Source organism: Charadrius vociferus, unplaced genomic scaffold, assembly GCF_000708025.1.
Source record: "Charadrius vociferus isolate BGI_N301 unplaced genomic scaffold, ASM70802v2 scaffold15, whole genome shotgun sequence".
Taxonomy (NCBI): domain Eukaryota; kingdom Metazoa; phylum Chordata; class Aves; order Charadriiformes; family Charadriidae; genus Charadrius; species Charadrius vociferus.
The window spans coordinates 14,675,864-14,691,356 of NW_009650064.1; the positions used below are offsets into that span (position 1 = coordinate 14,675,864).

Consider the following 15,493-nt stretch of genomic DNA (forward strand, 5'->3'; position numbering starts at 1 on the left):
TGAGTGAGTATATGCCCAAGCTAGTATGTGTCACAAGGTCCCCTTTGTGCAAATCCACAGAGGGTTCAAATCCAGATGGGTTATTGTAGACTCCAGACACAAAACCTAGTCAATGTTGGATCCCCCCAGACTGGAAGGGGAGGAAGAGGAGAAGAAGGGGCTCGTCACAGTAAATCAATTCATCCCAAGCTTCTGAAAACTCTTAAAAATCCAGAGGATGAGTATTTGGTGTGCTGGCTGTCTTCTGGCTTGAAATACCATGGCTCCAACCAGGAACATCTGCAGCTGAACTCAGGCGCATTTGCCGCTTCAGTTACTAAGCCATACCTCTCCAGACACAGAGCTACTACATAACCACAGCTCTTCTGTAGGCTAAGTTTAGAGTAATTGCTGAAACATGCATTCACCAGCCAGTTAGGCAAATAAACACAATGGCTACATTTACACGAGTAAATCAAACAGGACAAAGTCTATACTCCAGCCCTGAGGTCAAATGGCATGGTCTGGCCATATTCCTAGTTATACTCTCAGTGCCCCTGAAGAGTGTTGGCCATACCCAAAGCACCTGGTGAAAAGTGTCCCTAGACTGGCCTAATTCCCAAAGTGTGCCCAGAAATTGTTCGGGAGAATACCAGTTAGTCCTGACCAAAAAGCATACCAGTCCTTGTTCTAACTATTTAGCAATATAAATGCTACCACCCATGCCTCAGCATTGTCCAATTGACTGACTGGACGCACTACTGTGCATATAGATTTTAAAAAGTCCTCAAACATAGTTGCCCATGGCAGGCCCTCTGATTCATACAAATAGGTAAGTAGGGAGGATTCAACTCTTTTGTTGAAATTTTACTTGAAAGAGATGGTTCTTTCAAATCAAGATATTTTAAAATCAGTTGGGTATTTCTGTCCATGAAGTATTTTCTCCTTTTTATTTAACGCATGCGCTTAGCCTACTGTTTTACTACTAATGGAATTTTGGCTTCTGTCTGATTAACCCGTCTTTTCACGTCTACAATTCACAGCTAAACAAGCACTAAACAGTTCCGTCACGATGAAAAAATTATATACACATCTAGAACAATAATATTAAGACAACAACTAAAACAAGAAATAAAAAATGAATTTGTGCAGTTAAAAGATCTAAAAATAATATCAGTCTCTATACATACTTGTCAGACTGCAATGTCCACAGTTACAGTTGTACGTGGCAGTCAGAACAGTGAGTATTACTTTCCAAATCATAAGGTGTTTTAAGAAACACCCACAGTAGTGGCTGCTGAGGAAATAATTTCCTTTATCATCCTGAGATTTTAAATGTGCAAGTGTCCTACCAATTTATCTAGTGCATAAAAAGGAAGAAGGGAGGGAGAGAGGGAGGGAGGGAAGGAAGGAAGGAAGGAAGGAAAGGAGGAAGGGAGGGAGGGAAAGACAGAGACAGAAACATTATCACAATGGTTTTTGTTTCAAAATAGATTGCTGTGCAATGACTGAAGCCTGATTTGTAGACATTTTGTATTCTTGCCCAGAACCTTGAGGAGGGGAAGGTAATGGAGTTTCTGGAGTTGCTGTAAAAAAATATAGAAAGAATTACGTATTTCTGTATTCTGGTCTACTCTGCATTCACATATACATACTACTGCACTGAAAGGAAGTTCTGTTACATATGGCATGCTATGGATATTTTAATTATCAGAATTTTTAGTTTATTAAAAATTGTGCATGTGAAAACAATGATATATCAGAATGGTGCTGAATTTTTAAAATTAAATTACATTAAGGTCAAAGTCTCTTACTTAACACTGTTTACATACATACATTTTTAATGCACAATTATTTTAATTTAAGAATGCTGATGAAATAACTGCATGAGCACTGACAGGCCACCACTCTAATTAATATTTTTAAATGTAACAGTGAAATGTTATGACAGAAGACTAACTTGCAATTACTTACAAATCTGTTCTGTGTGTACAGGAGCAGACATTGAACTTATGAGGATAGTTTGGCCAGTTAATGGATCTTGGGCTAAGTGAGGATGTACTGGATGATGCAGATGACTGGCATCATTAGAAGTACCTGCAGAAATAACATGAGCATATATCAATTCAACAGAGCATGTTGTTGCCAGAGACTTATACTTCAATAATTACATTTCCACAGAGCAAATATTTTGATTGGCAATTTGAATAATTGCCTCTGGGTATTCATTAAACAATTTAACCAGACTTCAACCATATTAAGCGCCGTGTTTATTTTTAGTGTTTTGACTGCATTAACAGTGGATTTCATGAAATATTTGTAAGGATTCTTCCATCTGTCTAGGGAATTCTATGTCTAGATACCCAGCAATGACTCAGAAGTACACAGCACAAACTGAGGCTGTAGGAAGATGAGCAGCCAAGACAACAAGTCTTTAGCTAACAATCATGTGACTCAAAGCTCAGCCAGCAATGCAATGGTCAAAGTGCTTGCTTATATCATGATTCCCTCAGCACCCTAGTATGCTAAATTCAACATATTACAACATGGTAAATTTAACAAGTTGTTAGCTTACCTCCAAGTAACATTTCCTGAAGCAAACTGTCAATTTTAACAATTCCAAATAGTTTAACCAATTGTATTTGCTCAATCATTTGCCAAGTGATGCTCTGGAGTGTAGGCAGTAGAAGCAGAAGTTCTCCAAATCTTCCTCGGGAGTCATACTGACGGTCATTAATATAATCCTCTAAACTGATTTGGACTTGGAACCGCATGTTCTTAATCTTCATTGGATTACTCAGGCCTTTTGCATCTTGAAAAATAACGAAAACTTAAAGTCAAGGCAGATTATGATTTGGGAAGAACATCTTTTTTTTTTATTTTATTCTTTTCCATCCAACTAGATATCATGAGCAGAGGCTACAACAACAAAAATTACTTTCAATATAATCACATGTAAAATAATTCTGAGAGATATTTTCAAAAAGGTACCTGGATCAAAAAACACAATCGCTTTCAAGCAAGCGTACTCATTGTCGTCTATTTGGATTTCCTGGAAGGGTCGAACTAATTCATCTAAAATCCGATTTGCCACTCGGCTGATCTCTACTTCAGGACTGTTGCGATGGATTATGTGATTGTTGCCTTAGAGAGAAAGAATACCAACATGTGGATTGATACACAGACTTTGATGCAACGTACTATCCAAAGCCCATTTTCAAAAGGACATTTCATTTTACTTAATCTAATTAATATTTTTTTAAGTAATAACTCCCCTTGTACCATACAAAACTCTGTTCTTTGCAAACAGAGTATTTGTGCAAAATACAGCTGTCACCCAGTAAATTATCTGTGTATGTAAATATGCCAACACGTACCGTTACTGATCAGTGCACAGGACTGAGACCCATATTTGACTGGCAGAGTGCTGTGTCAAACAATGCTAACAAATTCCTCATCATGTCACTATACACGCATGTACACATCTCATCGTATTACTGTGCGTCTCTGTTGTATGGACAAAGGGAAGACATGCTTCCACCACGCGATGACATCCCCTTCCCTAACAGCCATGCTGTCTTTATATAACCCAGTGAAGGAGCCACTTCAAGTGACCAAGAATATGCTTATGTAGGCATGAGTCCTCCCTGTGCCATGGATGCACCCATCTCCCACATGGCTATCCAGCGTTCTAGCCTGTAGGGTCTTCCCTGACTGTGTCTGAAGGGCTCTTGAGAAAGCTCCAGATAAATGGTTTTCATGAAGACTGAAATTAGTACACAGGCCACACGATGGCTGCTCCTCTCTTAGGCAAAGGTTTTTTATGTTTGTTGTTGTTCTTGTTGTTTTATTGGGGGTTTATGGGACAAAGGTGCAAAAAGGATGCTAATATAAGGAGACAACTTGCCAGGAACTTCTGGTATCTGGTATCCAATAAACCTTTAGCGGTATAAACTCACAGGAAACTGTCCACCTGCTTTGGCTGGAACAGGGCACGTGACAATATGTCATTAATAGCTATTTAGCACTCACAGAATGCATTGCTGTGATTGTGCCAGAACAGTTGTCCCACTTAAGTGATTACATGGTTGCTAATGTACTCTAACATCATGACTATTAATTAAAACAAAACCAATATTTACCTAAAAGTAAAATGTCCTTATACGCCATGGACCGTTTTGCTGCTCCAAGCAACAAGTGTTCCCCAGCGTGTGCTCTTAGCAGGGCAACCTCAAGAAAAAAACAACAGACTCATTAGAAGATAAAGCAGTGAGTTCCAATAACTGCAAAATAAATGAGGATGCATATTGCCGTGACTGCATTCAGCTATAAGTACATGTTTAAGACTGTTAAGATTCTAATGTAAAATGTAAAGCAAACGTAAAAAACTTAACCCTGTAATTAAATTGTCATCCTCTGTCACTTCTAGCATTTGGTCTAGATTTTAAACACACCACTCTGCAAAATACTTTTCAATAAACACAATACTTGCATTTATTTCCTAGTGCCTATTCCCTTAACAAAGTTTTCTCTGGAATTTTAAGTTGGCACTAAAGACTCTGGTGGGCTGGAATGAACTGCTATGGTAAATTCAGCACTATCAGTGTTTCATTTTTCTCACCTTGAACGAAAGATTTATATGGCACTTAAAAGAACTTTTTCCCCAACAAAGCCAAATATGCTAAAATATCCAGTACTGTCAACAAAGAAGAAACCCAATTCATACCAGGAAGGCACACCAAAAATGTGGTCATTAGTTTACTATTCGTCACCTATTTACTTTCCTTTGTTTTTTATGTCTGCTTGAAACTTCAGCCCTGTCCTCTACTTCCTCAAGGAACTCCTCTCTTGACAATTCTTTTCTTATGAATCCAAGCCAATACTTTATGAGTGATGTAAAGGTACACAGCACGTAGGAATACTTAATGTGTTACGACTTTCCAGGTTCTCAGTAGAGTCAACCTGTCTGGTGTGGCTTGCTCCATGGTTTGTAAATCAGGCCAATTCCCAGATCAGGAATCATTTGTTCAATACCAGATGGTTTATTTTACAACTAAATGCACAATGCCCCTTAGGAAAAGATCAATGCTAAAGTGGCATTTGTTTTAACTCCCAATACCTTTGTCACTATTCTTCTAAGATACTTAAGGTTCCGGAGTATTTCCCAACATGCCCTTTTCAAGCACTGCAGGGGTGTTTTAAGCCTATCTTTCTAAGCTGATTTTTTTTTTTTTTTCCCAATACAGACAGGAACTTTTTAATAAGGTCTGATCCTTTCTCTTTTCCTTCATGCCATCTTAAGAATAAAAAGAGCAGTATTTTTTTTCGCTTTTGTTGCTCTTGTGTAACCAATGCATTTAAAATTCTCCTTCTTTCACATGAACAGATTTTTAACTTATTCCAGTATGTTGAGCTCGTGCACACATATCATATTCTCTGGGTCCACAAAGACATCATTAAGCTCCTGCTTTGGGGGTCTCCTTGGCCTGAAACGCCTCTGTATTCCTGAGGAGGAGTATAAGAGGCAATGAGTCTCAAACCCAAGGATGTTCTAACTCTCCTTGCAGGATTTTGTTAAAAACTGAGAGACTGAAGAGGCAAAAAGGAGGAATTACACAATTCCACTTCACAGAGTCATTTTCAACCTGAATCAGATTTTGGTGGACTGAAATCAATCAATCCCGAGCCATAAATTAACCTCCTGCCCAGAAGGCCGGTGAGAGAACTTCTTACCACAATGTGGAGACACTGGTTCTGAGTGTGCCAGCACAACTTTGAAACCCAGTGATAAATTAGGTTATATTACAGATGTGATGATAGATCAGACCTCTGTCATAAAAATCCTTAAGAACTTTCAAGGTTTGATGCTTTTTTGCTCCACACTCAATATACACAATATAATTTTAGTACTTTGTACTAGATGAAAGATTGTTTGCTATGGATTGATATTAGTAAGTTTGGCATTTGAGATTCTAATGGCTTTTATTTTTTGCAGGTACAGAACACGTGCTTCAAATTAAACAACACACTGCCTTAAACCATATTATAATGAAAGGTGAACACGAAATAAATACTTTGCAAGGTCAGAAAAAAGCATGGCTTTTTTACAAGATTTTTTTCATTTTTGCATGCAGCTTGGTATCTCTGCTTACAAAAGAATACAGAAAGCACAAAACACTAAAAGACATACTAGTTTCCTGCTTCTTTTTGTTAACATGCTAGAGTCTTGTCAATTTCCTCTGTTTTGTGGGGTTTTTTTTGTGTTGATGCTATTTAAAAACTTTAAAAATTTTTAAGATGGTGGGTCTAGTACCTAGCTCTATTTGATCAAACAAATAATGAATGTTTAATCATAACATTTAAATATCACAGAAATAACAGGTCAATAATTAAAGTTCTCTGTTTGGTCGCCTGTTATACCTGGTCATCCAGCGGTAATTCACAGAAGCCTGGAATATATTTAGCCCATTCCACCAGGACCAAAAGTTGCTGCTTCATAGATTCACACACATCACTAATACCAGCAATTTTCTTAACATTTATGTCAGTGCTAGCACCAGGACTGGAGATTGAGATCTGGCCAAAGTGAGAGAAAAAATTAACAATGTTATATTTCATATAATTACATTTTCACTGGTTAACAGCATATTTAAGAAAAAATGGTAGCAGTAATCATGCATACTCTTGATAAATTCCTTGACCACACGGACCAATAATTGGTCTGCACGTAAATTATAAAATTTAATTTCTCATTATTACCAGTGTGCATTACAGTATGTTAAAAGTTACACTATTCATATCATGACACAATATGTTCTTATTCCAAAATACTATTTTAAAATATACCAGAGCCCTTACTATTTGTAGGGGGGAGGTGCTTTTTTTATTCCTTTAAAATGGTTGACATTTACTTCATTTCAGAAAAAAAAAAAAAGCTTATAGGGGCATGCAGTAATATTAAGGGCAAAGAAAGAGAGACATAAAGGGGTAGCACGTTCTTCTAGTGAAAAGATAAGTGTCATTAACTTTAGAAGGTAAAACAGGGGGGTTTTAGTGCCTGGAGGAGAATGGTTTGTAATGATGAAGCATCAGTATAGGTGGGGGCCTGAGACGTTTCAGAGCAAATGTAAAGGATATGAGTGTGCATTAGACCACCTGCAGTGAACAGTGTTCTGTGAAATAAGAAGAGAGCAATATCTTTCTGGGCCTGAAGCTGGGGCACTTTCACATAACCACTGAGCCAAATCCTGAAATTCTTAATGACTTTTCAAGGAAAAGAACAAAACCAGGCTTGCTCTTAAGCCAGGCAGGGAAGACAACTTAAAACCAAGCCTAAGAAAAGAAAGTCAGTTTATCGCTGCTATCATACCAGGAAAAAAAAAAAAAGGAAAAGAAGGAAGAAAAAAATAAGAAAGAAAGAAGAAAGAAGAAGAAAAGACAAAGAAGAAGAAAGGAAAAGGAAAAGGAAAAGGAAAAGGAAAAGGAAAAGGAAAAGGAAAAGGAAAAGGAAAAGGAAAAGGAGAGGAAGGGGAAGGGGAAGAAGAAAAAAGAAAAAGAAAAAGAAAAAGAAAAAGAAAAAGAAAAAGAAAAAGAAAAAGAAAAAGAAAAAGAAAAAGAAAAAGAAAAAGAAAAAGAAAAAGAAAAAGAAAAAGAAAAAGAAAAAGAAAAAGAAAAAGAAAAAGAAAAAGAAAAAGAAAAAGAAAAAGAAAAAGAAAAAGAAAAAGAAAAAGAAAAAGAAAAAGAAAAAGAAAAAGAAAAAGAAAAAGAAAAAGAAAAAGAAAAAGAAAAAGAAAAAGAAAAAGAAAAAGAAAAAGAAAAAGAAAAAGAAAAAGAAAAAGAAAAAGAAAAAGAAAAAGAAAAAGAAAAAAAGAAGAAAAAGAAGAGAAAACCCCACCACTATACAAGACCTATGAAACTGACTTTCACCTTATGTTTTATTACAGAAAGCATACTTGGGAAATTCTGTAGTTTCATTACCCCACCCCCCCCAAAAAAAAAAAAAATTTTGTTTGATCTTCCAATACTGTGCTCCCACAAATTTCAGGATGGTGGATGCTATTTATGTTGACTCCTACCGGATCGCCTTCATTCCCAAATCCATGTTAAATCCCCCACCAAAAAATGCGGTGAAATCCCATTATCCTTGGGTAGTCATAAGGAGTTGCACTTCTGAGCTAAAGCTCAGTGCTTCCTACATAATTCAGTCATCTAAAACACTGAAAACAGCTTAGATATTAAGGGCAGTTAACCAGTTGCACATTAGTTCTCAGGGAAATGCAGCAGCTAGGCAGGTGAAAAAATCCTCAGACACATAATTCGAAGGCTACCATGTAGGAAAACGGTTAAAGATATTGTCTCTTTGTAGACAGAGCATTTGTGAAATGCCTGCTATAATCATGAGTCCATTTCTGGCATCTGTTCTACAAAAATGAAGTTGAAAATACTGAATATCATTCAGGTGAGAGCTACCAGAATGATTCAGACTAGAAAATCTTCAGTACAGAAAGAGTAAAGAAATTCAACATATTTCATTTTTTCCAGAAGAGTAAGAGTAGTCTTGATCATGACTCAAAAGTACCTACACAAAGAAGAGAGTTCTGATACCGCCACGCACCAACTGGAAGTTAATTCAAGAAGGTGAAGAACAGGCAGATTATTTAACCATTAGACTTACTGACTCATGAACTTAATACATTGTCCTTCCTTTAATATCTTTTAATCAAAGCTATGCATCTTTATAAATTACATCTTATAGGACAAACTATAGACTGTGTGCTGAAATTATTTGCTGAGCTTCTGCTGGGGACTCATGGGATGACTCCCACGGAGTTCATTATGAACTGCTAGGATTGCATCACTTCACAATGATATGAAGCTGTGAACTTCCCTCTTTCTATTTCTCTATGGTTTTAACCTGCCTCTCATTTCTGGGGTGCAACACAGGAGCCACTGATTCATAGAATCATAGAGTAGTTGGGTTGGAAGGGACCTCGAAAGATCATCTCATCCAACCTTTCATGGGAAAGGTTGGATGAGATTATTTAGCACCCCGCTCAATCACATCTTGAAAACCTCCAGTGATGGGTACTCCAACACATCCCTGGGAGGGCTGTTCCAGTGATTGATTGTTCTCACTGTAAAAAATTTCTTTCTTACACTGAGATGAAACCTCTCACAGTGCAACTTGTACCCATTAATGACTTGAACATGACAATATATCACTAGATCCCTATTGTCCTGAGAACCATCAGAGACACATACATACTCCTATGAGACTCCAGCATGTCCCTTCCATATTTACATAATCCTGGAAGCCTCTCCTGGGTCTGTGGGAGAAAAATTGTACTTGGACAATTTCCCCATGTAAGTGATCTTCAAGAACAACATAAATATTTTTGCCTATTTTAATATGAAATTTTTACAAGGGATGGATACCACCTTGTTCTTTATTTCACAGCTGAAGGACTTGGCCAATGATTTGTGACACTACCACCTCCTCCAAGTTTCTCCTCAGGACTGAACTCATCTTATGGACCCATTCAATTGAGGGAAAAACAAGGACCTTTAAGACTTTAATTTTGCATCATGTTAATGTGACGTCTTGGTCTTTGAGGCCAAGAGTGTATCTTCACATATGCTTGGCATAGTGGGAGCAATTCTCTCCTACTACAACATAACAGTCCCTAAATGTTGTATCTTCTCTTTTTTGTGGGACTTGTGCCATAGCTTTCACAGGTGGTGCTTCAACCAATTTTTCTTTTGTTACAAGGGGTGTTCTTGGGCCTTTCTTCTTTTCATGGTGTGGAACAATTTCTTCACCAGAAACTTCAGAATCACCCTTGGACCTCTTCCACTTTTTCTCTACATTTTTCTTTTTTTAACCTTTCTTGGGTGAACAGACCTGGCTTTCCTCAGCTGTTGATTCATTAGCATACCTTTCCACCCCAGTGTCATCATCTTTCTTCTTTGCAGCTTTTTCTGTACTTTAGATTTCTTCTTGCTGGCATCATGCATTCTGTCAGAAGCATCTCTTTCTTCAGAGGGATGATGTACAAGATTTTCCTGAACCCTGGACCAGGAGCTTTCTGAAGCACCTGGTTGCTCTCTTTGCTTATCTGCTGAAGAAATTCTCTCTTTAAACTGGTTCTTCATAACACTGGGAACTTTCCTTTCTGTCTGATTTTTGCTCTTCTTTCCAGCGACTCTGCTGCTCTTCTGTAACATGATGGTGATTCAGTGACCAAGATTCCTACGGCTGCACAATCTGTCTCAGAAGTCTGTACTTTTAATTTTTATCATCTCCACTGTTGTAAACATCACAATCAGGAGAGGTCTCACAGTGACATTTGGGTGACCAACAAGGACTTGGACTGCTTCCATTTCAGTGATGTTTCTTGGATTTTCTTTTCTTGTGGACATCTCTTGAACTTCTTTCTTCTTGGATACCTTCTCTCTTATCCCTGCGGTCTTTCCTTCCCTTTTCTTTGTCATCCCAGTCTCTCTGACTGTCTCTTTGTTTATCCCTATCTCGACCTCTCTTCATTCCTTGTTCCCGCTTGTGATCTCTTTTGTGCTGGTTCATCTCAATGACCTTAAAGGCCCTTTCCAAATTAAATGATTTTCTGATTCTATGATACCAAATAATAAGTAGAATAAATTTTTGTCTATACACAAGTTGATGTTTTAGGCCAGGAATTTACTGTCTGAAAAAAAACTTTGCGGCAGGAAAGGCTGAGGATGTGATACTGTTTAAGACAGCTCTTATTCCCGAATTGCATCTACCAGTTGGAAATGATTAAGGGAGTAACACACCAAAAAAAAGCACAATAAGCAAGTTCAAAGAATCACTAAGAAGGTAAAAATAGGTATATTTTTCATACTTTATAAGTATGAAAGGTAGGAAGGTCCATTATGTTCATCTACTCTGCCCAGACATGTAATATGTACCAAAGACTATCACCCAGTAATTCCTGCATCAATTCTTTACAGACAGTTCCACCCTAAAAGAGATGCTGATAAAGGATGAGATTACAAAACATTTGGGGATGTATAAATCAGTCAGCATGAAATCATAAAGGTGGCAGTTAAATTCTAAGTAAGTTAGTAAGAGGTGCAAGAATGCAGAATCAATGACCGTGATTTATCTGAGGTGCAGAAAAGGACTGGAGACTGTTCCATTCAGCAATTGATTGGATAGGGAAAAAAAAAAAAAAAAGAAAATTAAGTTCAGATGAGACAAAGAAAATTTAAAAGCAAGATGTGAATAGACTGTAGTTGGAACACTTCTGTTTGCCTTATTTATAATGTCTAAGGATATTAAAAATGGGATTTTCAAAAGAATGTAAGGAAATGAGTGTCCACACCCCTTTGAATGTAATGGCTTTGGACAATTTTTTCTCTAATGCTTCATGGGAAAGCCAGCCTCAAGGATAGATAGATGCCACCAGCTGTCTGAGACAGCAACTGATTTAAAAGCAGTAAGAATCATAAAGCTTTATTAAGAAAGGCGCCTAGGACATATTGTCCTGCACAAGGTAGAATTTTTTTTATTGACTTTGCTTTAAGAATGTATTCTATTACTCATTCTTTCATTGGGAAGAGGAAGCTGGGTGCATTTTGGAAGTAGAAAAAAGTAATCTGAATAATTATATTTACTACAATAAGAAACTGAAAAGTATTTAACTTTAGAAAAACGGTCTTAAAGTCATCAAATAATTTTGTGGTAGACCTCAGTACCTGACGGGAGAGTGTCTCAGCCTGTGACAATGTGCTAATAGAGGGAATGTTGCAGCCATCAAAAGTGTTTCTTCTTGTACTTATCCTGTCCCGTTCATTTTGTACAGCTGAAAAAGAATAATCATCTCATTTATTGACTTGTAGACATTGCCACACAGTATCATTTCAGAAGTTTACTAGATAACCACAAGAATCAAAATGTATGACATTCAAAAAAGGCCTAGTGGTTCTAGCTCTGAGTAAGGAGGAAGGATGACTTTACGTGTTTATGGTCTTTATCTGTATACTGCTTGCCTGTAAAAACTACGTATAACTAATTATAGATAGATACTGAATTATCAGCACTTTTGTCACTGTTTTTTGACAGTAAAACCTCTTTCTTCCTTTGAATTTGAACACATGCTGTCATTTTCTTACTTTAACCAATTTATTAAGTGAGGCTTTATGATAGTGGTAGAAATGGACACCTCCAGGCTGCTGAACAGGTCAAGAGGTACAACACCACCACTGACAAAGTTTCTCAGTCAGAGGAAGTGCAAAAGCCCTACTCCTGCTGTCCTGTGCCAAACCCTGAAACAGGAATGAATCATTAACTTAATCCACTACTAAGATAATTTTGAAACTTAAATCTCACACTCCTCCTCAGTGACACTGCATTCCTAGCCAGGTTACAGAACGTTAACTAAGTAAAAAAAAAAAAAAAAAAAAAAAAAAGCACCAAAAAGGTTTCAGGACGGTAAATTTTGCTTCATGGGATCCAAAAAAGGCAGTTGAAAGGGCTTTTGATAAGGAATCCTTAATCAGTACACGCAAGGCTTATGAAGGAACACGGCTTACTTTTGAATTGAAGGAAGAAGAAAAAAATAAAACTCAATCAGATTTTTCTAAAACCTAGATCATGTCCAAGGTTAGGCCAAGGAGAAAAGAAAAAAAAAAAAATGGTGCTGATCAAAATCTTTTTATTGCACAAGGAATCTCATCATCTTTTAAGAGTAGCAGCTTTATTTCCAAAGATATGTTTGCTATTTTGTGGGAAACAATCTGCATTACAGAATTTAGGAGTAGTACCAAAGGCTTCAATAAAAAAATAAAATATTCTATACACTGAATAGTTTCCAGGGTTTATCTGAACAATGCACGCAGTTTATTCCAGAGGTGTACTAACTTTTTGCCAAGGACACTCACTGATGGGCCTTTTATTAAGGTCACAGTAAGAAATGTTGTGCAGTGATAAACACAAAGTGCTAAATGTTCATGTAGACAGGAAACAAAAAATATAACCTTTTTAAAAAGAATGGAAAAAAAAATCACTGAATCTCAGCAGCCTACGTGCCACACAGAAAATTAAAATACGGTCAGCGCTGATTAGTATTAGAAAAACAGTAAGCTATTCTCACAATCACTAGTGAAAATCACTGGTGGAGCACTTCGAGAATCATAGGGAAATGCTTTAATTTTCCCCTGCATATGCATAAGTTTGGATTATTAGAATGGATTGATGGTCGGTAAAGCCTTTTCATCAGTTCCGGCTAAAATTGCCTTAAAGAGAGACTCCATGAGGAAGGGAGAATATTTTCTCAAAGAGGACTTGTATAGCTTTTACCAGCTGAAGCCTTTCTCACCTTCACCCTGAAGAAAAGAAAGGGATTTGCTAGAAACAAGTGGAGAAACTATCATATAGACAATGCTACACTTATGCTATGAGACATCCCTGGGCGGTGTAGAGAGGTATATAACAACACACAAGCAGTGAAATTTACAGTTCAGCATTTTGAATTATTTTAGCACTGGAAAGTTTTGAATAAACGTGGCTTGGACACAATGAAAAATGCAAGTTTTATAGGTAGTGGGACCAGAGGAGGCAGAGCAGTGTAAGTCAGGTTAAAAGTTTTGTGCAGAATATATGTTCAGTTCATAAACATGAGTTAGCAGCGTGCCCCACGGCAATGTCAGCTAGCCATGCACCGGGCTGTATTAGCACCTTGAGGGAAGTAATTATTTCTGTTTTGGGCTCCCCGATACACGAAAGACACTGGAAAACTGGGCAGTGTCCAGCAGAGGGCTATGGAGGTGTATCCCACAAGATGCACGAGGTGAAACAGAGAGAGGCATCTTTGTTTATGTGGAAAAGAGAGGACCAAGCCGCAGGTGGGGGACTAATTTCTGCAGTTTACAGAAAACAGAACCAGATTCTTCTCAGATGCACAGTGAAAGGACAAGACGCAATGGACACTACCCTAACTGCAGTAAGACATATTCCAATTCGATATAAGGAAAAACTCTTCCCAGTGAGGGTGGTCAAGCACTGGAAGAAGTTGCTGAGAGAGGTTGTGGAATGTCCTCTCTCAGGGACTGTATAAACCTGGCTGGACAGGGTCCCAAGCAACCTGACTGAACCGAGAAATTATCCTTGATTTAAATGGGGGCCTGGACTAGATGACTTCCAGATGTCCCTTCTGAGCTAGACTATTATTTAATTCTAGGTTTTGAAAGTCTGTGAAGCTTTGCTTTCTTGCAAAACTTGTAGGGCTGCTGTGGACACACAGGTCTTCCCTTTTCTTCACGTCATCTTGCTAATATATATATGTTACTGATTTTAATGACTCAAATTCCAAAAGGCTAATCTGTGTTCAAGGAGAACGTAAGAATTAGCGAATCTACTTCACACATACACAGTGTAATGCCTTTTAGAGTATCCCCATCTAGCTGAAAGGAGAAAATCCATTTTATCTCATACTAAAACTCAATCATTAGCAAAGCAGTACTACAGTATAGATATATAAGAACATAAACAGCTTCCTTTACCTTAGGAAAGCTATGCATAGACTAAAAATGTTACAGCCTAGTGACTTACAGTACAGGAGAACTGCACACTCACATTGCAGACTGGCCTTCAGGCAGGTCTCCAAACAAACCATGCTCCAAACAAAACAGGTAGCAAATTTTGTGATGAACCATTTGTGACTGTTTATTTAGACCAGATCAGGACATCTTTTGCCTCTACATCCTAATTGCCAGTAAAGCAATAGCCCCAACAACCTGATACAAAAATCCTCTGATATTCCTACTGCCTTTCTTTCCCTATTGTTCTGCTCTTGTGGTCATCTGGTCCTTCCACTTTGACAGGAGGATCACTGTGACACCCATGTTTCTTCATGTCTGTCAGTGAGATGCATAAGTAACAGTCTTTCCATATTAAGCCCTAATGAGATTAGAAATCTTTTCAATTAACGCGGACGCTCCACTGACAGCTACCACTACTGTTCTCACCACTGCTTTTTCACTCAACTTCACACTCCTTCCTCTGGTTTAAATGCTTCAAACATTTAAATTTAAGGGAACAACCAGTAAATTGGCACTGTCTTTACTTAGGTAGGGTAGAAACAAAATCCCAAATAGAGATTTTATCACTCAAATTTGCTAAAAATTAAAATTAAAAACTTACACTTAACTTTTCCAGGATATGCCTCAACAATTAGAAATCAATGAATTTTGGTGTGAGGATTCACAGACTAAACAGCTGGAAATTTACTTTAAACCCATAGATTTGCTAATGCTCAAAGCGTTAGAACTGCTTACCCACCTGAAAATTAGATGACGCATATTTCACCTCAATATAAAAGCATTTCTCCATCATGAAGGCACTATAGCAGACTTTCCATTGAATTATTCTGCTGAATTTTTTTAGAATTTTTATTACATTTTAAAACTAATTCAGTGTCTTTCTTTTTGTATATCAAATAGTAAATTAACTCCATTACCTTCTTTTTTCATTCCT

General features: G+C 37.4%; 1 protein-coding gene across 1 annotated transcript in view; it reads right to left on the reverse strand.

The window, feature by feature from the left end:
- Positions 1-1,446: 1,446 nt before the first annotated feature.
- The window catches only part of HNF4G (hepatocyte nuclear factor 4, gamma), an 18,942-nt gene continuing 4,895 nt past the window's right edge, over positions 1,447-15,493 (reverse strand). The window contains exons 3-10 of the mRNA XM_009891888.1: positions 15,477-15,493; positions 11,716-11,822; positions 6,400-6,555; positions 4,122-4,209; positions 2,971-3,123; positions 2,555-2,791; positions 1,954-2,076; positions 1,447-1,565 (exon numbers count right to left, since the gene is read on the reverse strand). The exon at positions 15,477-15,493 is cut by the window's right edge and continues 72 nt beyond it. Of these exons, the coding sequence (XP_009890190.1) occupies positions 1,447-1,565; positions 1,954-2,076; positions 2,555-2,791; positions 2,971-3,123; positions 4,122-4,209; positions 6,400-6,555; positions 11,716-11,822; positions 15,477-15,493 (1,000 nt within the window). The remainder of the gene's footprint in view (positions 1,566-1,953; positions 2,077-2,554; positions 2,792-2,970; positions 3,124-4,121; positions 4,210-6,399; positions 6,556-11,715; positions 11,823-15,476) is intronic.